The sequence below is a fragment of the Tachysurus vachellii genome, chromosome 3, assembly GCF_030014155.1.
Source record: "Tachysurus vachellii isolate PV-2020 chromosome 3, HZAU_Pvac_v1, whole genome shotgun sequence".
Classification (NCBI taxonomy): Eukaryota; Metazoa; Chordata; class Actinopteri; order Siluriformes; family Bagridae; genus Tachysurus; species Tachysurus vachellii.
In genome coordinates this window covers 3,904,433-3,928,950 of record NC_083462.1, presented here as the reverse complement: position 1 = coordinate 3,928,950, position 24,518 = coordinate 3,904,433, and the positions used below count along the sequence as shown (strand labels likewise).

The 24,518-nt window shown below is 35.8% G+C and overlaps 2 protein-coding genes and 1 non-coding gene across 7 annotated transcripts; 2 read left to right on the top strand and 1 right to left on the bottom strand.

Moving 5' to 3' along the window:
• The first annotated feature begins 1,234 nt into the window (after positions 1-1,234).
• LOC132842161 (uncharacterized) lies at positions 1,235-12,362 on the top strand. 3 transcript variants are annotated; one of them, XM_060864823.1, is made up of 9 exons: positions 1,235-1,397; positions 2,462-2,530; positions 8,404-8,520; positions 9,044-9,164; positions 9,808-9,864; positions 10,271-10,370; positions 10,502-10,564; positions 10,969-11,058; positions 11,659-12,362. In XM_060864823.1, exons 1-8 carry the CDS (start codon positions 1,287-1,289, stop codon positions 11,021-11,023), a joined length of 693 nt encoding a protein of 230 aa, XP_060720806.1. In that variant the 5' UTR covers positions 1,235-1,286; the 3' UTR covers positions 11,024-11,058; positions 11,659-12,362. The 3 variants fall into 3 exon arrangements, with proteins under 3 accessions (XP_060720806.1, XP_060720807.1, XP_060720809.1); XM_060864824.1 differs by lacking the exon at positions 10,969-11,058 and having other exon boundaries at positions 1,247-1,397; XM_060864826.1 differs by lacking the exon at positions 2,462-2,530 and having other exon boundaries at positions 1,249-1,397.
• Positions 12,363-12,473: 111 nt separating this feature from the next.
• Positions 12,474-12,564, bottom strand: trnay-gua (transfer RNA tyrosine (anticodon GUA)). The gene is given in 2 exon segments: positions 12,474-12,509; positions 12,528-12,564. It is a non-coding gene; the product is annotated as a tRNA-Tyr (tRNA).
• A 1,014-nt stretch (positions 12,565-13,578) lies between these two features.
• On the top strand, positions 13,579-22,793 carry LOC132842607 (uncharacterized). 3 transcript variants are annotated; one of them, XM_060865367.1, is made up of 10 exons: positions 14,057-14,277; positions 14,938-15,071; positions 18,915-19,034; positions 19,144-19,239; positions 19,313-19,331; positions 20,078-20,113; positions 20,230-20,259; positions 20,354-20,453; positions 21,405-21,473; positions 21,741-22,793. In XM_060865367.1, exons 3-10 carry the CDS (start codon positions 18,915-18,917, stop codon positions 21,889-21,891), a joined length of 621 nt encoding a protein of 206 aa, XP_060721350.1. In that variant the 5' UTR covers positions 14,057-14,277; positions 14,938-15,071; the 3' UTR covers positions 21,892-22,793. The 3 variants fall into 3 exon arrangements, with proteins under 3 accessions (XP_060721351.1, XP_060721350.1, XP_060721349.1); XM_060865368.1 differs by lacking the exons at positions 14,057-14,277; positions 14,938-15,071 and adding an exon at positions 13,579-13,642; XM_060865366.1 differs by lacking the exon at positions 14,938-15,071.
• Positions 22,794-24,518: the final 1,725 nt, after the last annotated feature.

The following is a 24,518-nucleotide window of genomic DNA, read 5'->3' as shown; positions in this document are numbered from 1 at the left end:
TGGTGTTGAGTGACCAGGTGAGGTTCTCCTCTAGATGAACACCAATAAATTTTGTGCTCTTGACGATCTCTACGTATGATCCGTTGATGTTCAGTGGAGAGTGGTTGCTCTATGCTCTCCTGAAGTCAACAACCATCTCTTTAGTTTTATCAACATTCAGAGACAGGTTGTTGGCTCTACACCAGGTAGTTAGCTGTTGCACCTCCTCCCTGTATGCTGACTTGTCGTTCTTGCGGATGAGACCCACCACAGTCGTGTCATCGGCGAACTTGATGATATGATTCGATCATGAGTCATGATCATGATCGGTCATGAGTCAGCAGAGTGAACAGCAGTGGACTGAGCAAGCAGCCTTGAGGAGCTCCAGTGTTCAGTGTGGTGGTGCTGGAGATGCTGTTCCCAATCCGGACTGACTGAGGTCTCCCAGTCAGGAAGTCCAGGATCCAGTTGCAGAGGGAGGTGTTTAGTCCCAGCAGGTTCAGCTTCTCAGTCAGGTGCTGAGGGATGATTGTATTGAATGCTTAACTAAAGTCTATGAACAGCATTCGTACATAAGTGTCTTTATTGTCCAGGTGGGTGACGGCTAAATTTAGGGCCGTGGCAATGGCATCGTCTGTGGAGCGATTTGGACGATACGTGAACTGTAGGGGGTCCAGTGAGGGTGGTAACTGGGTCTTGATGTGCCTCATGACGAGCTTCTCGAAGCATTCATAACGATGGGTGTGAGTGCGACGGGACAATAGTCATTGAGGCAGGACACTGTAGACTTCTTTGGGACGGGGACATTTAATCATTTATTATTAATATAAATAAAGAAACAGCAGCATGAGATCTCTATCATTGTAGGAGGGACTTTAAACAGCTTCATGTAGAAAGTCAGAGTATCTGCGCATCAGCCTGATTTGATTCAGGAGGATGATCTGAAAAAATGTTCGGGTTACTTTTATCTGGATGTTTTAGTTCGCACTAGAAAGAGTAAATATTTGGCATTTTAAGCTCGTTTAGAAAGGTTGAACTCCAAATAAATAAATAAAAAGTTTGATTATATTGGTTATACAGACCAGGTTTAAGCCTGAATACTGATCCAAGGTCTCAGTTTAACATTTTAGTTCCTTCCTGATCTCTGGCTTGGGATAGTAGATTAGTATATTAGTAAAACAGTTCACTTACACAATCACAGGCACAAGAAGGTATCCAGTTTAAATCTTTAGATATCCTAAAAACCAGGGTTTTACATGGCCATTGGATTTCCTTTAGTGCGTGTGTTTTAAGATATTGTTTTAAATATGTTTGTTATCGCGACTTTTATTTTGAATTTTTTTTTATTGCTGCGTTATATCCGATTTCACATCCAGGGCACGCTTAAGGCACATGTCTGCCGGGTGAATATCTATAAGGTAAGCGATTTGTTTTTAATTAAAACGTGGAAGTTTATTGGTGTGCTGAGCTTTAAGTCTATCTCAACGGGCTGAAGAGGATCAAATTAGAGACTACGGGGCAAGGCAGGGGCGTAGATGACACGGGGGACACGGGGGACATGTCCCCCGCACTTTTTATAAAAAGTAAATTCGTCCCCCTCACTTTTTTAGTGGAGAGTTTTGTTCACCACATGTTGAGGTTTTAATGGAGCAATGTATATAAATGCAGAGTGATTTAAAATTCAAAGAGACAAGAAAGTTTAAGTTTAAGTCTATAAATGACGTTCACGGCAATCAGTCGCTCACTTGTCACGTGACCATCACGCGCCCCCAGTACTGTAGCTCGAGTCGCACCCGCGGTCCAGCGTTCGGTTACGATGAGCTCAAAGGGGCAAAAAATGCTTCACTCCTTTTTTTATAAAAATGTCAAGCGTGAGTTGGCACATGGTATCAGAATTGTGTTGCACAATGTTTAGTAACTCTGCCTGTTGCTCTTGTTGAATAATTAGCAAGTTTTAATTTAAAGGATTATAAGGAAAAATAGCTGCTTTGACAAACGTTATATAAACTCATTTATAACGTATTTTGTTTTAACAAGTGTGTTATCAAAACCCTTCAAATAAGAATAAAGATAATGTTGAACTGAGATTTTACAGCATGTTTAACTCCAATTCTACATAATATCAAGTATGTGTCACTGTATGTACACGACAGAGACGAGGACGACGAATAGTGACATTAAAGATGTCATTTTAATAATAAGGAGCAGGTAAATCACACATACATACAACGTAGTAAAGACGATAACCGACAATGAGTGAAGACAGCGGTGATGAGTATAAATAGAGTCCGGGTGAACAGACAGGTGAAGACGGGAAACAAACATGGTGGATGACGGGGTGCAAAGGATGATGGGTAATGTAGTCCGGTGAATGAGGGTAGATCACAGGGGAAACGTTACTGTATGCTGATAGGTACGATCTTTATTTAATGGGCTGCTCTTTCATTATTGCACTAATTTTACATTTTTATGTGTTGTCAAGAATGAGCAAGAAACAGACAGCATAGGTTTGTCAGGGCAGATTCAGGATGTCACACAAGAAGCTTTACAGGTGAGAACATGTGGCTTTTAATGGTACTGTCCCAGTGGCAAGCTGTTCTATTTCTTTCTTTCTGTTTTATAATCATATATAATCATAACGCATATAAAGCATGATTAAAAAAATCATGATTAAAATAAAACCTGTCATTTACACAAGGGTTAACTGAAAAAAAAAAAAAAAAAAACAGATAACACGACATTTCTTCCCCCCCACTTTTTAAATGATGGCTATGCCCCTGCTGGGATGTTTAGTTGTTTCGGAGATACAACTAAACAGTTTTAGTCTTAAATCATTCTCTATGCAGAGTCTGTGTTTTTTATGCTGGTAAGGGCTGAAAACCCACTTTCACACAGGTATGTTGTCGAGAAGGGCAGTAATGTTTTCAAAGCGCGATCTGCTAAGTAGGGCTGGGCAATTAATCGAAAAGTAATCGAAATCGACATTCAGAACCTATAATCGATCAAATTTTTCCAGGTCGATTATTTCGATTACTTTCCCATTAAAAACACTACCGCGTGTGGATTCACGTGACCCCGCTCCGTTACGTTACGTTATTCCACCGACATGTCGAGCATGGAGAGCTTAAACACTCAGACAACTGAGCAACAAGAGCAGCTTGTAACAAAGAAAAACGCAGTGTCTGTCGTTTGGACACATTTTGGCTTCAGTAAGGATGACATCGAACAAAATGAAGTCAGATGTAGACACTGTAGAAAAACAGTTTGGACGCCCAAAGGTAACACCACCAATTTTTGTTTCAACACTTGGAGCGCAATCACGTTACTGAATATGAACAGTGCATGGCTCAAAAAAACAAAGAGACTGACAAGTGCCCAGTAACAAGTGCCTCCGCAAAGCAGATGTCGATAACAAATGCATTCACAAATGCCACACAGTATGAGAAGAGTTCAAGAAGATGGAAAGAAATAACACGCTATTTGTTATTACATCGCAAAGGATATGACTCCCTTGGCTACAGTGGAGCGAAGCTGTACAAGAGTTATTTTATTTATTCTTTTATTATGAAAAACATTGAAAATAATTTTTGTTTCCAAAAGTGCAAGTTATTTATTTTATAAGAACAAAGTGACTGTTTGTTTTAGGCAATGTGTGCTTTCCTTCAATTATTTTAAAATCAAGAAATGCACCCTTCATTCAAAAATCTCTCACTTGTAATATGTGAGCATATTTACTAAACAAAATTTGTCAGTGAACTATGAGGGCAAAAAAAATAAAATAAAATAATCGTTCATTAATCGTAATCGAGTTAAAATGTTCAATTAATCGAGATTTTGATTTTAGGCCAAATCGCCCAGCCCTACTGCTAAGGCAGGATAATCTGCACGCAAAGCTATCCAGAAATCTGCTAGTGATTTTTGTGTAAACTCACTTTTCAAAGCGCCACTCGTAGAGATTTCAATGAGACTCTCTTGCTCAGAAATGGGCAGGTGTGCTGTGGGGTGGCAGAGAATTTGATGGTGAATCCAGTTGTTTGCATTGTCCGTCTCTGGAAAATACCTGCGCAATTGTGCGGACAGCTCAGATAGATGTTTCATTATGTCGCGTTTAACGCTGTTAAGGTTGAGTTAATTTGTTAGCAACATATCATGCAATGATGAGAAGGCTTCGGTGTTGTTCTCGTTAATGCAATTAGACCAGAGAACAAACTTTCTGATCATGTCCTCAATTTTGTCCTGCACATTAAATATGGTCATGGAAATTCCCTGCAATCCGAGGTTAAGCTCATTTTGACGAGAAAAAACCACACAGATAGGTCAGTATTGTGAGACACTTTTCGTCGTGTAAGCAGTTACACAATTCAAATGGATAGTCGATAAAAAAGCTTTAAGTTCCTCTTTCTATTCAAACAGTCGTGTCAGTACCTTTCTCCTGGACAGCCATACCACAACCAGTGTTGAGTAGAAGTGTGACATGGTCACTGCCCATTTCATTGCACAATGCAGAAAACAAATGAGAATTCAAAGGCCTTGCTTTAACAAAGTTTACAATTCTCACAGCATCTTGCAAAACGTCCTTAAGACCGTCAGGCAGTGCTCATCGGTCATCCAAACTTCTCTGTGGATGCTGCAATGTACCCAAGCTGCGCAGGGCGCAACTGCTTGCACGCGTGTTACCAGTCCACTATGGCTCCCTGTCATGGCTATATAGAAAGAAATTGTGTATATAATTTGGATTGTAATACATGGCCCCTTATGTAAATATGTTAATTTAATTGTTTCCTAACCCCAGTCATAAACAATTAGGGGCCGGTGTGTAGGAGCTATTTGATTATGTCGGTTGTGTAGTTTTCTTTCACGCTTAATGTATTTATGGTGACGAATTACCACGGCAAGTGTGCGTGAAGGAGCAGGTCAAACAAACCTTTTGACCATCACCTTCGTCACCATATCTGTACTCGAATAGATAGATGTTTCTTTTATTTTTCTTTATTGTTTATTGCTGTTTAAATTTGGAATCAAAAAAGGGACCGAAAAAATGGATTGGAATATACAACTATATTCTTTAAGTTATGGACATTTGTTTTATTTTATCTATATTCAAGTACAAATGACGCGTCAGAACAAAGACCTTAAAATGGACAACCATGCACCAACAACTATAATTAAAATAGACCACGTTCAATATTTAAACAAAATGCCAAAACACAAGACAATCATTTTCTATTCAATGATTTAAATCCTTTTCCATATGAACAACTTCTGTTTATTTTCTCTTAACATTTGCATTGCTATATTGTTTATAACTCATTGCATAATATTCATCATATAACAGTGAACACAGTGCCATCTAGTGGCTTACTTGAGTACTAGTATATCAATAATATATAAGGCACAAAAGCTCCTCCACACTTCTTGTTGTTGGTCTTTGACAATGATGGATCCTTAAACCACTTTGTTATATTCATGGCTTTGCTGTATGAAACCGACAATACTGTACAGTACCTGACAAAAGTCTTGTTGCTTATCTATTTTGTAGAAACACCTGCTATTAACCTGACTTTTAATTAATCAATTGGTGTTAGAAATAGCTCATATGAAAAGCTAAAACCCTCCCAAATGATGTTTAATACACTGAAATAAATTAGTTTCACTGAAAAAAGATTTATCATTTTAATTAATGATTAATCAAGACAGAAAGGTCAAATTTTGGCAAGACAAAAATGTTGTCGCCTATACAGAAATTGAACAAATTTACTGCAAATACAAAAATATGTAAGCTACTTAAGTAGTGATGCTGTGAGATCCAAATTTAATATCTTATATGACTTCCATGAGCTTGAAGGACTGCATCCATGCGGTTTGGCAAGGATTCATACAATTTATTGATGAAGTCATCAGGAATTGCAAAGAAAGCAGTCTTGCATGCCTCCCAGAGTTCATCAATATTCTTTGGTTTCGTCTTCCATGCTTCCTCTTCCATCCTACCCCACATATGCTCAATGATGTTCATGTCTGGTGACTGGGCTGGCCAATCCTGGAGCATCTTGATCTTCTTCGCCTTGAGGAATTTTAATGTGGAGATGGAAGTATGTGATGAAGCACCATCCTGCTGCAGAATATGGCCTCTTTTATGGTTGGGAATATAAGAGGTAGCTAAGATTTCTTGGTATTTTAGACTATTGATGTTGCCCTCCACCTTGCAGATCTCTCGCACACCCCCATACTGGATGTAACACCAGACCATGATTTTTCCGCCACCAAACTTCATTGTTTTCTGGGTGAATCTCGGATCCATGCGGGCTCCAGTAGGTCTCCTGCAATATTTGCGGGGACTGTGGTGTAATTCAACAGAAGATTCATCTGAAAAATCCACCTTCTGCCACTTCTCCAGCGTCCATCCTTTTAGCAGGCTGTTGGCCTTGGCAAATGCCACACGGTTTTTCAATTGTCTCTTGTTTAGTGCTGGCTTCTGGGCACTGATTCGACCATGGAGGCCATTTCGAGACAGAATCCGACAAACTGTTCTGGTTGACTGAGCTTTCTCAGTAATTGGGCGACAGCTTTGGAATGATTTGCCAATAGAATTAAGATTATCACCCTCTCTGTCCATCTTTAAGTCCCTTTTAAAAACGTATCTCTTTTCTTCGGCATTTCTATAGTTTTCCTTTTCATTTTCTTCTTACTTTTTCTGATTGTTCTATTATTGCTTGTTTTAGTGTGTATTATTGTATTGTTTCATTCTATTTGGCTTTTTATTATCTCCTGTCTTAATATCATTTTTTTAATATTTTTTCTGTGTATTTTTTACTAACACTTTTTTATTGTACAGCACTTTGGTCAGTCCTGTGGCTGTTTTAAATGTGCTTTATAAATAAAGTGATGATGAAAGTGATGATGATGACACAGGGACTTCAGGTGACCAGGTCTCATGGAGCTCTGCTGCAGTGGAAAATGGGCTGGCCTTGGATTTTTGAGCTAACAAACGGTCCTCTCGAGCAGTTGTCTTGTGGGGTCTGTCTGACCTGGGCTTGTCCAAAACGTCTCCAGTCTCTTCAAATCTTTTTTATCCTCTGTACTTGACGTTGAGACACGTTGAATGTGATGCCACATCAGCAGTAGATCTGGTCTTCAGCCTCTTGATAATCAAAACTTAACTTATCTTGTCTCAGGGTGAATCTTAGGCATGTTTGCAGAGGTCTAGTTGCAGTAGATGTGAAGGTCAAGTTTACTGGGGTTCTTTTTATACACACCTGAGACCTAATTGATCCATTATTAGTCACAGGTGAAGCTCATATGACAAGGCAACAACACTTGTTGTCTTTGCAAAAATTGACTCAATGGGATTTACCAAGCTGTGAATATTAGAACACTTTTTGACAGTTTCGTTTTGCACTGATACATTATCACAAAAGCTGTTGGGATTAAAATGAGCCATTTCTTGGAAAAAAAAAAAAAAATTTGATTAGAAATATATTTCAGCGGCACTTCAGGTCATTTTGTACACAAGCGACAAGACTTTTGTCAGGGACTGTATACGTAACTATATTATTTATATCTATACATTATGCTACACACAAACTGCATATTGTAATTTTAATAAATAGAACTACCGGTGCTTCTAACACTAAAAGTTAAATATTGAAAGATCTGCTAGACAGGAGACTTGAAATTGGCGGTTGTATTTGAATAATTAATGGCGTAGGTCTACACAAGGTTTGCATTCAGTTTTGGATGTTTTTTCAGTTTTAGATAGTGTTTCTGGATAAGTGTTACCATTGTAAAGATACCTGTTCCTGTGATCTAACTACGGAGTTATATTCAGTCTCTCAGAATAGTAGTTAAAAGAGCATCTACCATATGGTTATGTGAAATGTGTTCAGGGGCGAATGATGATTTGGGGCAGTCAATAACCAATATATAACCAATCTGGATTCAGCAGCGTCTCACTTAGAGGCCGTCTGTAAATAACCAGTTGATTGACACACATCCGATATATAGTTTTGCTTCATACTGACGTGCATTTATGAGTACAAATTATGACAAATTATCATTATCAAGATGATGACTGCATTTCTTCAACAGATTTAAGAAATGATGTATCTATTTTTATAGAATTTGAGGGCTGTTTCTATTTTATATTAATATCGTTTATGAAAAAAAAAATAAAATTTTCAATCGCTTCCATACCACGTGACCCAGTGACTCCCTTTTACGTACTTTTTTAAATCAATGTAAACTTTACTTCCTCCATAACCATAACAGCGTTGTACTCTAGTTAATGTGAACGACTTTTATGTATTTACTTGCAACCTTGTGGTGGTGTCTTTAGTTGGAGACTGAGTTAAAGATGATCGATTGTAATTTAAGTGTTCTAGTGAGGCACATCCTCTTAAATGACGGGTCGTGATCTTGTTTTTTCAGATGGTTGCGACGGGGATCAACACTACTTGCGATGAGATTTCCTCATTTGGTCTATACAACTACACCAAACCTCATGCTCTACAGACGAAGGACTGTGAACTTAGCTGGCACGCACCGGTGAGACTTCTGAAAGTTTTTCCAGCCCAGGGGCGTTTCTAGGGTAGGAGGAGATGAGGAGCTTATCACCTGAGACTATGATTTTCAAAACATCAAAAACATTTAATAAGTAATTACTGATACTAATCAACCCTGGTTAACAGTTATTAGCCAGTTGCCTGGCCAGCTACCAATTCGGTACTGGTTTGCATGTAAAAATGACAATATAACTACATAACAAGTGTATTAATATAATTACGACGTAAATCTACGTCTTCTTGATTAAAATGATTTAATTTCATCAGATTTACAAACTGACATTCAAACTTAAATTTGTCGGAACAGTTGCATTATTATTATTATTATTATTATTATTATTAGCTCACCAACTCATAATAAATGAATAACTACTGTCCAATGGCCGTATACTAACAACAGTGCCACCTGCTGCCCGGAATAGGTACTGTGCTGTTTAACATCACACGTTTGTGTCTAATCAGATAGAACTTTTTTGTGTGTGTTGTCCTTCTCCACATTGTCCTAGGATGGTACTGTGCTGGGACATGGAGACTTTCTGATTCGTCAGGTCTGTGACACTGGCATTCGCCTCATTGCACGCTGTTTTAACACACATGCAAGTGGACTGAAGGAGTTCGTGTATAATGGTACACCTTTCAGCTTTGTGTGTTTTCACCTCTCAACACTCATATATTTGTCATGTAGGGAAAAAAACGCTTTATATGTTTTTTTATTTTTTTGTATTCACTTTCATCACAAGATCTACTAGCAATTTCTTAAAAAAAAAAAAAATTAAATGATTTCTTTCTCACAGTGTATTCAGATGTATCCTCTTATTGAGCTGTAGTGATTGATGGTGTGGTATTATTTTGTAAATAAAAAGCACTCTGTATTTTCTGTGCATTAACAGATGGTTACAGTTAAAAAAGAGAAAACGTCAGTCACTCTGGAAACAGGTGTCTGTTAAATCCCGTAAATGTAGAGGGTCATGCAGATATTGCAGTTTTTATGTTCAGCATATTATAGTAACCCAAATGTTTCTAATAATAATAAACAAAATTAACAATCCAGGAATTAACTACGGGGCGGTTTATTCTCTTGTTTGGGGTATTTTGGTCATTTTTTGGTGTCAGGATTTTCCCTTGAGCCTCTGTTAATATCTGATCATGGTCATGTGTGAAATCAGTGCAGTTCAGGACAAAAACTTATTACAGTAGTGAGAAAGAACACGATCGGATCAATGAACTGTAGCTGATTGTGTGTGTGTGTGTGTGTGTGTGTGTGTGTTAGTTGTCAACAGCACCATATCACCCCCTGATGCTTCTGAAACTGCTGAGGAACAAGCAGGTAAGCAAGATATTTCTTTATAGATTAAATATCCTCGATTAATTGAAGTTGTGTGGCATTGATTTATTTTTCTGCTTATGATTTATTTTTTTTTCATTTTTGAATAGAACTACAGAATGACTTTGATTTACGGTGGACATTATTTCAAAGCAGCTTTTCAGAATATAATATAGATCAGAAATTTCAAGTTTTAATATTAGACTTTATTTAAATTTAGTTGTATTTGTCCCTTCTGAGCAAGTCTGAGGTGACTGTACTAATTTAATGTTTAAAAAACGCCCATCATGTTAGATGTAATGATTTTATTATTATTATTTATTGAGTTGGTGTTAGAAATGAAATGAAATATAGGAACTTGTATTAACTGGAAATTATATTTCATTTTTTTCTTTTTTTCCCTCGATAGGTTTTGGTGGCAGCAGTACCAGCATCAGCACCATCTCTGTGACTGTGTCCTTGGTTGTGTTTGTTGGAGTCCTGTGTGCATTTGTGTGCTACAGAAGAAGGTAATGATGCATCATCCTCACAGCTAACAGAGCAACGATGAAATGCTTTAATCTGCTGTTTTCATTAGACTGATGAATATGTTTGGTGATTAACAAATGATTCTGTTCTTTATTGTGGTTGCTGATGACAGGAAGAAGGTTAAAGGCTGGTGGACAAAGATGTACAATGGTGTATTTGGAAGAGCGAGTGAAAAGTGAGTGAATCTCAAACTGCTGGATATTTACGCAGTAAAGCAGCTTTTACACATGTGCTTTATTTCGTTGTTTAAAAATAAGAAGGAAGAAAATCAGAACCGATGACAGTTTTTTCTGCCTCACTATTTTATATCTTTGATCACTTTATCATTTTCATTTGTTCTCCTGTTTTATTTTATTTGTCAGTTGAAGTGGCCTACAGCTGCTTCCCCATAGGATATAAATATGTACGTATAAAATGTGCTGACTGTTGAGGGAGGAAAAAACTTACAAATCTTTATCTAAGTGAATAAATTCCTTGCACACAATTTCCAGCACAGAATAAATAAAGGATGTTATGATATGAAATGACTTTCTTATTTACTACAAAAAGAAAAATTAAAATAAATCTGTACATCAACAGCCCTGTGATGGGTTGGCACTCCGTCCAGGGTGTATCCTGCCTTGATGCCCGATGACGCCTGAGATAGGCACAGGCTCCCCGTGACCCGAGGTAGTTCGGATCAGCGGTAGAAAATGAATGAATGAATGAATGAAAGAATGTACATCAACATTTAATCTTCTACACCTCAAACAAGACTAAAAATGATTTTGTAACAACTGGAGTTTCTGTCTGTGAGCTACATCTGCAGCTCTTTCACAAAATTCACTAATATAGTAACTACAGTGTGTTCCAAACATAGAGGAAGTGACTTAGCAAAATGTAACTTGATTCACTTCAACAGTGTTGTTTCTCTCACTTGTGATGGTTAATTGCACCACCTTGTTTCCTGTTACACCGACATGTTCTTCATTTGTAATTTCCCCTGACGTTTGGGACACACTGTATAAGAATAATGTATTAATATGTATTCATTAATATACACTGCCTGTAATTCTTTCCTGAATGTTATAATGAACCATAATTGCAGATTTAATGGTTAATAATGATGAATTTCACTTTATAAAACTTGCATCATGTTTATTATGTTAAATCGATGGAATGAACTGATTGAAATGAATCATGCTCGCTGGACAGGGTGGTGTTGTGATGAATAAATACATAATTATATATTTATATTTCATTTCTTCACTTTTTTTTTCTCTTTGTCAGCACTGTCCTGTGAAGATTCCAGTTTGACCTCAGCGCCTCCATCCAGCCTGCTGTCTTCCTGTCATCGCACTTTTCTTTCTGTTCCTGCACTTTAATATTTAGAACACTTTTTATTCCCAGAAGAAATTATTGATTGCATCAACTGAGGCCTTTTTTTTTTAAAAAAAAGTTTTTTAAATTTTTAATCTGATCAATGCAATTTTATATTTCACCTTTTTTAACCTTTTCTTAGCAGCATTTTGGCATAAAACACTTTTATATGCATTACTTCACTCATTATAATGTTTTTTGCTGCAATGATGAAAATCAACATGTCAAAAGCCAAAGTACATCAAAACAATGTCCTTTTACTAGTAATTAGTTTAAATCACACTTTATTCTGTGTGTGTGTGTGTGTGTGTGTGTGTGTGTGTGTGTGTGTGTGTGTGTGTGTGTGTGGTGCAAATGCAAGCCATTTGTTGTTTTATCCTTTTCCCATTCCATTTTTAAGATAACTCCTGGTTCTCATTCCACTTCTTTATTTGCACTGTATTAAATAGAACCTTGGTTATGACAATTACAAACTATAATACTGTCTATTGTTTACTCAGTGACTTCTATGTGTATGTACATCTATTAACATAGGAGTCTTAATTATGCCCAAAAATGAATTATACTTTGGAACAGAATAAATGGAAAATAAAGTGCATGTGTTTTAATCTTTACACTCGGCTAACTACTACTTAAGTGCTCGTTAATATGTTTGTGTGTATGTGTAAACTACACAACATCTTGTGCTGTCACATTCACCAAAGGCATTTTTACTATAAAAACATTCCTTCGAGCCGGATTCGAACCAGCGACCTAAGGATGACTATGTCATGACACCACTACAGTCCTCCGCTCTACCAACTGAGCTATCGAAGGAGACGGGCGCTCCCTCGTGGTAGGAATCTATAGACATGAGATTTTACGGTAACCATTAACTTAACTATGCACTTAATAACTAATAATTACAATAACTAGGTTATATAGACTAAGCGTTCATATCTAATCTATTGTATATAAACGTTAATTAAGTAATTATTTAGATTAATTTTTGGCTCATTATTTTATACAAGCAACATAATTAGATGTTGAAATTGAACAAAATTATGCCAAAAGAATAAAATGCGTTAAGTACAGCAAATAATGGTCAAGTTAATTCTATAGAATTAGTCTAAAATGTTATGTCTAAAATGTCTAAAACTCGTTATGGTGCCATCTTGGGGTTTAATTGTGTAACTACTAAAAGTGCACATTTTAATAAATTATGATTACAAACTGTATTATTATTATTATTATTATTATTATTATTATTATTATTATTATTATTATTATTTTACAACAATTATTCCCAGTAATTACAGAATTATTGACATCCTTTATAAAGATGGCTTGGATTCAGATTCAAAAAGGATGTGAAAATAAACATTGACAACAAACCATTTAATCACACCAAAAATACAAAATAAATCGAAACTTGATTTATTTATTTATTTATTTATTTATTCATTGCAACAATTCCTGGCACCCCTATAAAATCTTATTGTTACGGAAACATATTCCTATTTATATTTTTTAATATAATAACTATCCTAGTAATAATTAAAGACTAATAAATAGATTCTTAATTAGAGTTTATGCAAAACATAACCTTTTACATTTACACAGCACAACAATATATATATATATATATATATATATATATATATATATATATATATATATATATATATATATATATATATATATATATGATGTTCACTAACATATGAACAGTGACATGAAATAAAGGATGTGGTTTTCAGTAAGAAAACCACATCCTTCAATCTCTGTAATATGTTTGGTAATGTTCAGCCCCACCTACCACAACAGAACTGATGTAACCCAGAGTTTTCATTCATGTCCTGTGTGAACGTGAGTTTTATTATCTCCTTCTCACATTGGAGCTACAACAACAAAAGTGAGTATACATGTTTATTATACACATTTTTATTATACACAAGTTTATTATACACATGTTTATTATACACAAGTTTATTATACACATTTTTATTATGCACATGTTTATTATGCACATGTTTATTATGCACATGTTTATTATACACATGTTTATTATGCACATGTTTATTATACACATGTTTATTATACACATTTTAATGTAATTGTAACTGTAATATTTTAAAAGTAGTAAAATATGATCAGATACAGAGATATAAAATGTTTTATATAATGCATTAAAATGTAAAATAAGTTACTAATAGTTTAATGTGATGAGGTGATGAAATACAGCTGCAGATTACACGTTTATCCACACCTCATCCACATACAGTGCACCTTCTTCCCTATTGGTCAATCGGGATCATCCGTTAGTCACGTGATGCAACACACAGCGCCACCATATTTGGTAGAAGCGTCTTTTTGTCGTCGTTAAAAACAGACAAAATCAGTAAAATGCGGTTAACGGGACGGTTCTGTAGGTTGTGGATTATAAAGAGGACACGGAAACCTTTAGGGGATGAAAGTGTAATAAAGAAGAAGAAAAATAAACTGTGCGGTTTGATTCAGGAAGACACTGGAGGATAATCTGTCTTCGAGGTAATTACATTTCTGTTAATGTAATTAATGTTAATGTATATGCGAATTCGTGTTGAACACCAACAGATAGATAGAAAGTCATCCAGATTAGACCGTGTTTTTATTTGGAATATCTAAAAGTGAATCATTGAGTGTTTGAATCTTTAAGGGTGAATCATCGAGTCATTGAATCTTTAAGGGTGAATCATTGAGTCATTGAATCTTTAAGGGTGAATCATTGAGTCATTGAATCTTTAAGGGTGAATCATTGAGTCATTGAATCTTTAAGGGTGAATCATCGAGTCATTGAATCTTTAAGGGTGAATCATCGAGTCATTGAATCTTTAAGGGTGAATCATTGAGTCATTGAATCTTTAAGGGTGAATCATCGAGTCATTGAATCTTTAAGGGTGAATCATTGAGTCATTGTTTACGATCATCCCTTTCTTTGCTCAGTGTTTTCACACTTATTCTTCAGTCCTTATCTCTGTGATGTTTTATTTCACTATACACTGCGTCATTTATATAAGTATACAGTAAAAGCTTGTTGACTTGACTAAACGATTCGTTTAGTGATGTGCTACTAATGCATACAGCTAGACTTAAGCTTTTAATATTTATACTAGCTTATTTTGTATTAAATCTGTGCGTTAACTCATTCGTTCCGTGTGATAAATACAGAGAAACAGAGACTTCAGAAAGCTTCAACAGGAAGTTCACTAGGTGGAGTATTGAGTCGTTGGACAGGAGCTCTGAGGTCGGCTTTGGGAAACTCTTCATTGTGTGCTGGAGTTTTGTATCGGACCGAGTGGCGGGTTAGTAACAGCTGTACTGTGGAGGCAACTATCATGTGTGAAAGTACTGATGGTGATAGTGAAGATATGCACTGGCAGGAGGTATCACGGAAGAGGAAAGATAGGACAAGTAGTTCTGGAAGCTCTACATTAGGCTTGGAGTCTAGTAAAACAAACCAAAAAACTAAGACTGTAAAGACAACCGTGACAAAGGAAGATGAAGGAACGTGATGGTAACATTCAAAAGAGAAGGAGTTCATTTTCACCCTTTAAAGCTGACAAAAGCTATTGAAAAAGAAATGGGGAAAAATTAAATATGCTAAGTATCTAAGCAACAGAAGGTTACTTGTATTTGCAAAAGAGATAAATTCCTACGTGCAGAAATGTTAAATGAGGAAAGAATCAGTGCTCATATCCCAGGAAATGCAGCAAAGTGTAGGGGTGTTATTTATGATGTACCTTTGTCAATGTCAATGGAAGAAATTATGCAAGAAGTTAAAGGAGGCAAAGTGATGAAAGCAACTAGACTACAAATAGTAAGGAAAGTGCTCCTTGAATTTGAAAAGCTTATGACCAAGAAAATCAAAATGGGGTATTTGAGCTATGATGTTAGGGAGTATATCCCAGCCACAATGCGATGCTTCAAATGCCAAAGATTGGGACACACTGCAGGGCAAAGCAAAGATAAAATGTGCTAGATGTGGAGGAGAACATGAATATGGAAAATGTGGCAAAGATGCAAAAATTAGATGTTGCAACTGTGGAGGTGAACATAGTGCTGCGTTTGGAGGATGATCTGTACAAAAACAAGCTTCAGAAGTAAGGTTCAGAAGTACAAAATAATAAATCAAGTGTCATATGCTGATGCAGTTAAAAAAGTCAAAGAAAATATGTTAGGCAGTTCCAATGATGCTCATGTTGCAAATCATATAAATCAGCCAGCAAGAGGACATCCAACAGAGAGTCCATCTTGTGTTGAAAATCAGAGACAAACAGAAATACACACATGCTGTAAAAAGAAGAATGAGGATGTATGGATTATGGATCAAATTAGCTTTGTAGTTTTAATATGCAAAATTGTGAATGAAGCAATGCAGCCAAAGAGGAAAAGTGATAGAATTAAGACAATTGTAGAGGCTGTATCACGATATCAGTGTTTCATATCGGTCGATATCGATAATTATTGATATTTTTTTATGACCCATTTAAAATTAGGACCAGGAGAAAAATATATTACATTTAAACATTTTTATTTTAAATTTAACCTTCCTCTGATCAGAATCCCCTCAGTTATTAAGACAGAAATGTCAACAAGCAGGAAAACTCAAATAATTATAATGTAAACATAAGTCTAAAGTCACAATGAACACTTAACTATTATTTCTTAACATTTAAGGTGCAAAATGAAAGAAAATGTAAGAAATGCTTAATAAAGTGTAATAAAATAGTGCAAAGTGTTAAATAAACACAAGTTAAGTCTTGGCTGGGACGACGGTCTTGCCAATAATCTGCAGATGACATTGGTCTGACTACGGTCAGACTTATAATATCCAAAAAAGTGCCATACTGGTGAGCTGAGAATAAAAAATATCGAACGTTTTATCGCATACGTTTTTTATTGATGTCGATCACGTGTCTATCGCGATACATATCGTTATCGTTTTATCACCAGCCCTAGTGTAGTTATAGAAATGCGCAGTCCAAGAGTTAATATTAAATTGGTAATTTTTATAATCCATTTAAGAACTTAACAACACAAATATTTTAAGATATTTTACCAAATGTTGATAGAAGAGAAATATAGTGCAGAGATTTTAATGCTCATAATAGACTTTGGGGAAGTGATCATACAGATAAGAATGGAGAAGTAGTTGAAGAATTAATGGACGAGAGATCACTTGTGTGTGTTAATGATGGAAGTGGTACTAGAGTAGATGTTAGAAAGAAGTCAGTATCATATCTAGACCTTACTTTTGGTACTGGAAATATGACTGAAAAGTATTGAACTACATCAATACATGGAGTGACCATTACATGATATTAAGTACATTTAACTTTGAGCTACATATGCAGGAAGGGTGCAGAATAGAGAGGTGGTGCTTTCATAAAGCAGATTGGGTAAAGTTCAGAGAATGCTGTATGGAATCCATTGAAACCATAACGATGGAGGGAGATGTTGATAGATGTACAGAAGCTGTGACATTCTTAGTTATAAATGCTGCAACAGTTTGTATTCCAAGAAGTATAGTGAATGAAAAAAAAGAACATGGTTCCATGGTGGAATGATGAATGTAAAAATGCAATTAAAGAAAGAAACTATGCATTTAGAGTTCTAAGGAAACACCTAAGTCAAGATATGTGATGAATGTAATGTTCCAGAAAATGTGGAACATGCCATAATGATGTGTAAAAAATATAACTTAGAGAGGGAAATATTTAAAGGAAAGATAGGGGTGCACGGTGGCTTAGTGGTTAGCATGTTCGCCTCACACCTCCAGGGTTGGGGGTTCGATTCCCGCCTCCGCCTTGTGTGTGTGGAGTTTGCATGTTCTCCCCATGCCTCGGGGGTTTCCTCCGGGTACTCCGGTTTCCTCCCCCGGTCCAAAGACATGCATGGTAGGTTGATTGGCATCTCTGGAAAATTGTCCGTAGTGTGTGATTGCGTGAGTGAATGAGAGTGTGTGTGTGTGTGCCCTGCGATGGGTTGGCACTCCGTCCAGGGTGTATCCTGCCTTGATGCCCGATGACGCCTGAGATAGGCACAGGCTCCCCGTGACCCGAGGTAGTTCGGATAAGCGGTAGAAGATGAATATATGATTTGGGAAAAGAATGGAGTTTGAAATGGATATTAGGGTTGGGTGGAAAAAATGTGGAAATGTAATAGAGTATTATTTATTTTTCTAAAAGAATCAGGAACATACCATAGAAAATATACAGTATATATTTTTTTGTAGTTACATGAGGTTGCATGTCCTGGTACAGTAGGTGGCGGTACTGAAGCAGAAGCTGCTTAATAACCAACACGAGAACATACCAGAAGAAGAACATGCCGGTAGTAGCATCAACATGCTTTATTTTTATTCTATTCTGAGTCGTTTACTATTAATAATGTGAATAACGCCTCGTAAAACAGGAGTTAGAATTTAAACAAACCTAAAGATTCATATTATTAGTTATAATTTATATCATTTACGCGAACACGTGCTCACTGGAATAAACGGAAGTGAATCAGATCTGATAAATTCCGTATTTTATCACCTTTAAAGTGACCAAAAGCAGTTTTATTTTGTCGTTTACACGCTGATACACTTCTGCAAAATAAAATCTGTCAGGTCTGTTATTTAAGGGAAGATTTTACTGTGTGTAGACGTAGAATTATGATTAGTCTCATATCCACGTGTCAGATTTTCGACGTTTATAGATTGGGATAATGATCACAGGGAATTAAACAATGCAGTTCATCTTCTGTCATGTTTACAGGGTTTTTAATATCATGCAGTAAAATTGTACTCGATATGGGGGTTCTGATGGTTGTGTTTTGTTTCAGTTGTTAAATATGTCTAAAGAAGATAATGGTAGAAGAAACAGACAGATTTCTGCTTTATTGTGTTCTGACATTTTACATTAACATTAATTATTAACACTGAAATCTTTAGAAGACTAAATCAGACTGGTCTGAGAGTCAGCCTTTGTACTGGGTGTGTGAAATCCTGAAATATTACAACTGCAATCAAAGGGGGAAAAAATCACTGTTTTATGTGTAATAATAAATGCTTCTTTATCTGTTGAGTTCCTAATGACCAGTTACTGATTTTCAGGTATTTTATATCCGTATCTTTTTCTTTGTTGGTTCTTGATTTTCAGATGTCAGCCATGTCACAAAACATCACCAAATTTTGTGATGAAATTAAATTTGGTAATAAATTCAACTACACCTCAGGTCACTCGTACAGCACAGACTGTGAGCCGACATGGTACGCACAGGTGAGTCTGAGTGACATTTAACATCAGATTAAACACTGAAGCTGCACTTAATGTTGAGATCAGCTGTGAATTGATCAAATAGTTATTTTTTTTACTGACCGATATTTAGAATGGGACGTCCATCGGTGATGAAATGTCATTGGTTCTGGATACCTGCCTGTTGTTGGTTCAGCTTGTTATAAGGTGCCTCAGGTCACAAAACAAGGTACGTACATTTATGGTAAATTCTTCATATTTTTTGTCACGTTACTAATCAGAATGTTATTCTTTCTTTGCAGTACGAGTACGTCTTCCAAGGTACCTTTCTTCTTCTTTTCTCTCTCTCTCTCTCTCTCTCTCTCTCTCTCTCTCTCTGTGTGTGTGTACATATTTCTTAGTCTGTCAGTATTAGAAATCCCTCCGAAATGTTTTGGAGACAGATATAAATCCGATCGCTCAAACCCCTTCAGGAGGTGGTCTGGGACGCATTTCAGATGAAACTGGACAGGTGTAAATGAATGTGGTTGTTCAAGCCACATACGTCAGCGCTAAACTCCTCCCAAACGGAAGTACGTCACTCGCAGGTGACTCGCGAGTCGTGCATCGCGCCAGAAACAAATATGTTTTACTACAAGTGCTGTGCTCCGATCTTTCACCCAGGTGTCTCGTTTGGTATTAAAATGCACTGCTGCCGCCAGCGAAAATGCAGCAAACAGTAAATGCTGTTTTTTGTAGCAACCACATACACCTAAGCGTGTTCCATTTCAATTACCCCGGAAATGAGGTAAAATATATTTGCATATTGGGCGGGAGTAGAAATATCAGTTTGATATCCGATTCGCCGAGATACATTTATGTGGCCTAATGTAAATGGAACAGTTTTAACAAATCAGATAGCTATCGGATCAGAGAAAACACATGAAGTGACCGGGTGTAAAAAGGCCTATACATATACACAGCAGAGAAACAAGGGCAGCAGCATAAACATTGAACACACATGGAATAGTGGAGGCTTCAATATTGTTTGTAACCATTTTTAAATGTCTTTCTTTGTTTGTTCACAGTTACTAACCGCATCACATCTATTGGCGTAACAGAATGTAAGTACTATATTTAGATATGAAATTTATAGCTCTGGTTACTTTGGTGTGTGTGTGTTGGTATTTAATATTTTTCTTCTTGTACCATCTGTTAATGTGTCTCATTTATTTTAAAGCTACCAAAACAGATGATCATAGTAACAACTGTGAGTATTTTGTGTGATTTTCTGATAAACACTAAATTAAGAGACCTTGTGTGTGAATATAAGGGTTTTAAAAATTATTTTATTGTATTTGTAGATCTGTGGCTGCTCTTTCTTCTGGTTCTTCTGGTTCCTCTGGTTGCTCTGATTGCTCTGATTGTGTATTTGGTTCGGCGCAAAAGAAAACAAAATTACAGGTACAGTAAATCTGCAACACTCAGAAAAAAACAGTCCGGCCAACAAAAAAATCCTCGCTGTCTTTGGTTGTGTGTAAACCATTTCCTAAAAGAAGCTTAAAATATGTTGGTCTCTTGTACAATATTTAATGCATTTTCATGGAACTTTAAAGTGATTTTCCATTTTTACCCCAAATTACATCACATTGCTGTTGATTTATGGCTCCTAATTGGTCCAGAAGTGGTGTTGTATTCTCTATTCCTCCTCTGGGCCCTGAGCAGGACAGCTCTGATCCCTACAGCAGAAACTTGGCTGTTTTGCCCATTCAGAACATTAGATTAGATTAGTGCCTAACTAGAAGTGCATATTTACAATCGGTTATGAATAAAGATATACAGCTATGGTGGTGAAAAGCCCTGGGGAATAATCCTGTTCATGTCTCCTGAATTCCATGATCCGAATTTCCTGAATTTGATTTATTTTTTATTTTATTTTATTTTATTTTATTTTATTTTATTTTATTTTATTTTATTTAATTTATTTATTTATTTATTTATTTATTTATTTATCTATCTATCTATCTATCTATCTATCTATCTATTTATTTATTTTTAAACCGACCCTTTATTGTTTTTTAATTAATTAATTTGCTTATTAATTTATGTAGTAATTTGTGTTTATTTATTTGGAAACTCTATTACCTAAATTATTTCACTAGATGCACTTAAATATTTAACGAATCTATTTATTTGTATCATAATATAAATAATACTGTATGACTTAAGTATGACTAAATTTACCTTCAAATCACACTGAAATCACTGTTACTGGTTGTTTCTATGGCAACGCTGACACGCTGACACACTTTTGCATGAAGCGAAAGCAAGTCTAAGTGTAATGTAGATTTTCATGTGAAAACTTTTTTTATATATTTATATACTCTGAATCCTGCCTGTTTTTCTTGTTTTTAGCCTGAAACGTGATGTTGAAAATGCTGCAAAAGAGGAGGTTCAGGCACTGAACGAAGATGCCAATGGCAGGTAAGATGGAGGGAGAGAGAGATATGGGGAGAAATACAGCTAGATGGTTGACTAAGTTGTTAAACTCATGGATAATGAAATGTACACGAGTAGATATTGGACAGACGAGTAGATGGATGTTTATTTATTATTTTTTTCATCATAAAATCTTCATCTGTGTTTATCATCTGTTTTTTGGTTTGTTTTCAATGAAGCAACAGTTTCGACCTGGACACAGAACCATTATATGCTTTTTCATGAAAATCAACATGTTTTGTTTGTTTTTAGCCCGAAACGTGATGGCGGTAATGAAGACGATCCGAACGGTAATGCTGTGACGATCCCAATGAACTCCATCAAACCACAGAATGAAGAGGAAGATGAAGCTCCACACAGTCATGCACTCGTGAATGGACATGTGCACATGACACATGGATAGATATGTGAGGATTACGTAGAGAAATGTTGATGATCTTTTTCATACAAAATCAAAAAAACAAGCTTTACTACATTTTTCTCCTCATAATTTATTTATTTAAGAAGAAAAACTGACATCTGAGCATCCTAGAGTTTGGAGACTCAGGAGTTTCTGTATGTGTCTGTATGACATGATACTCAGTTAAACACCCAAACCAGATGGACAACTACTTTACACTCACTAGAGAGTACAGGCAGCATTAAACTTTAAAAAATGCCCTAATAATGTGAGCGGTTCTATGTGCCAATATGCAAATATTTTAAACAAATTGTAATAAATCTATTTATTATGTATTACAGATTGTATATTATTCCACCAGCTGGTGCTTTTGCACAAAGAAACAAATGCAGTAAAAAAAAGAAACTGAACCTGTTACAGAGCTGCCTGATGTATTTACGTATTTAAACATTCACGTATTTTACCATATTGAATGTAATTACTGTGTTCTAATTCTTTATATTTTAACGGAATGAGAGAGGCAGTATTTTATTTTTTCCATACGTGCCTGGTGGTTTCTGTGAAATTATGCATTAATGTGCTGTATTTTGATCATGGCTATTTTGCCTGTTCATGATCTCCTGGACCAATTCCCTGTATTCCATAAACTGTATTTCTGTGACACTCCAGTTTCTGTGACCAAGTTTTCACTCCATTTTTATTTCTCCTGAATGTAGCTTTCAGTTTATATGTTTATATGTATTTGTGTGTATGTAGGTGTGCTTTAGTAATAATGTTAGTGCAGTAAATATATCATTAATCAAATCACTGCAGCATTCAAACCTTTGCACTTCATGTAAATAAAAAATCCACGTTTTATATGTATATTTATTTTCACATATATCAATAAAAGTAAATAAAGCAAATTTAAGCCTCATGTATGTTTTCATGTGAGAACCAATTTACTCTTCACTGGAGTGTGATGTATCTTTAGCACTGAGCTCGTCTGAAGTTAAGCTCCTTGGACGATTGACTTGAATAGTTGTATTATCCACTAATCATGTCCATATCACTGCCATTTTTTCTTATCTTCTGCATAAATCTCGACTGCATTTCCATCCTGGATGAAAGTGCAGTGTTCACCTTGTTTTATTCCACAGTGTTGCTGGATTCTGATTGTTCAGGAGATTTTCTGTAACAGCAGCTGACAGCAGTGCAGCTACAAAACATAGATTTATCCTTTTAATCAAGGGATTGAATCTCAATCAATTGATATTCTAAAGCACTTCATTTGGTGATGAGTCGATTCTCAAAAAGAGCCGATTCGATGAATCGATCCGTTGCAAACGACTCATCACCAAATGAAGTGCTTTAGACAATTCGGTGTGTCAGTCAGACACAAATTTACAATTTTAACAGAACAGCTGGTTAGAATCCACACTTAAAAAATGCAAAATTAAAATGAATAAATAAATATCCAAATTACAAATAAATATTTTAATTTAAATCAATTTAATTGTTTACTCTTCAATTCTGTATTTCTTTATGTATATACAGTAACCATAAGATTTGATTCATATATATATAAGGGTTCTTTTAGGCATTAATGATTCTGTTTTGAAGTGATTCCACTGAGAAACTTTTGTGAAAGAATGTCAGCTCTTCATTGTGCTTCAGACTAAACCAATTAATACACATTAGAAAATGTTAGAAATTCCTACTGCTCCCTAACAGACAATGATCTAAGCAGTATTACTAGCTGCCATAGTTCCTGGGTAGCACAACAAATAGAATCCAAAATCATTTTCTTATTACATTCTCGAGGGAGATTTTGTGTCTATTTATAAAGGAAATTCATTAATTTATGTTAAAATGTCAGCTTTACTTTTTCAAATGTAAAATAAAATGTAGTAAAGTGTTATATTGTGTTCTGAGATCTATCAGAAAGGATTTTAGCTTTGTTTTGGTCATAAGGTTGATATTATTGAAACACAACACTTTTAGGCCTTAATACTGTTAAGGGCCTCAGTTTAAACCTTTTATTTGTCACATTCATAAACATACACCGTACAACATGTAGTGAATGATCACTGTTTTTTAGTGCTAGTAAACTATAGTGTGAGTCGACTCCCAAACGGCTCTTTATTGTTTCAATAAGACTTCCGACTAGCGTTTATTTTATTTTACTTAAATATGACTCTCTAACTAGCTACAGCTCTACGTTTATTGAGTTTAACTTCTAATTAACATTGAAGCAAATCGATTCATTAAAAAAAACGCTTCCAGTTTGTGAGTCGATTCTCAACAAGAGCCGATTCGATGAATCGATCCGTTGTGGGAGGAATTATAAATGAAGTATTCACTGTGAACGTGAAAAAATGTTGTCGCTTTTATGTGTGGGTCTTTTAAATTATATTTTTGCTTGTTTTGTCCCTGCGTTTAATCGTAAATCCCTTTTCACCCCAGTGAATCGGCTCACTGAGCTCGGATCAACAATAAGAAACAATTCTTTCACACGTAACAGTCTTCTGGAGTTTTATGGTGCGAGTAACAAAAACTATTCCTGTGAGCAAATATGTTGATTGTTGTAGTTTATAGATTTTCCTCACATCTAAAAACACCACTTGATATTCAAGGGTTTTATCGATAGA

What these genes read in the sequence shown, in the direction of transcription:
- LOC132842161 (XM_060864823.1), top strand. Translation starts at nt 1,287, where the DNA reads ATGTTTGTTATCGCGACTTTTATTTTGAATTTTTTTTTATTGCTGCGT. An exon ending in AACTTAGCTGGCACGCACCG is followed by an intron (nt 8,521 to 9,043) that starts GTGAGACTTCTG and finishes ACATTGTCCTAG; the next exon opens with GATGGTACTGTGCTGGGACA. An exon ending in AACTGCTGAGGAACAAGCAG is followed by an intron (nt 9,865 to 10,270) that starts GTAAGCAAGATA and finishes TTCCCTCGATAG; the next exon opens with GTTTTGGTGGCAGCAGTACC.
- LOC132842607 (XM_060865368.1), top strand. Translation starts at nt 18,915, where the DNA reads ATGTCAGCCATGTCACAAAACATCACCAAATTTTGTGATGAAATTAAA. An exon ending in ATCTATTGGCGTAACAGAAT is followed by an intron (nt 20,114 to 20,229) that starts GTAAGTACTATA and finishes TTTATTTTAAAG; the next exon opens with CTACCAAAACAGATGATCAT. An exon ending in AAAAGAAAACAAAATTACAG is followed by an intron (nt 20,454 to 21,404) that starts GTACAGTAAATC and finishes TCTTGTTTTTAG; the next exon opens with CCTGAAACGTGATGTTGAAA.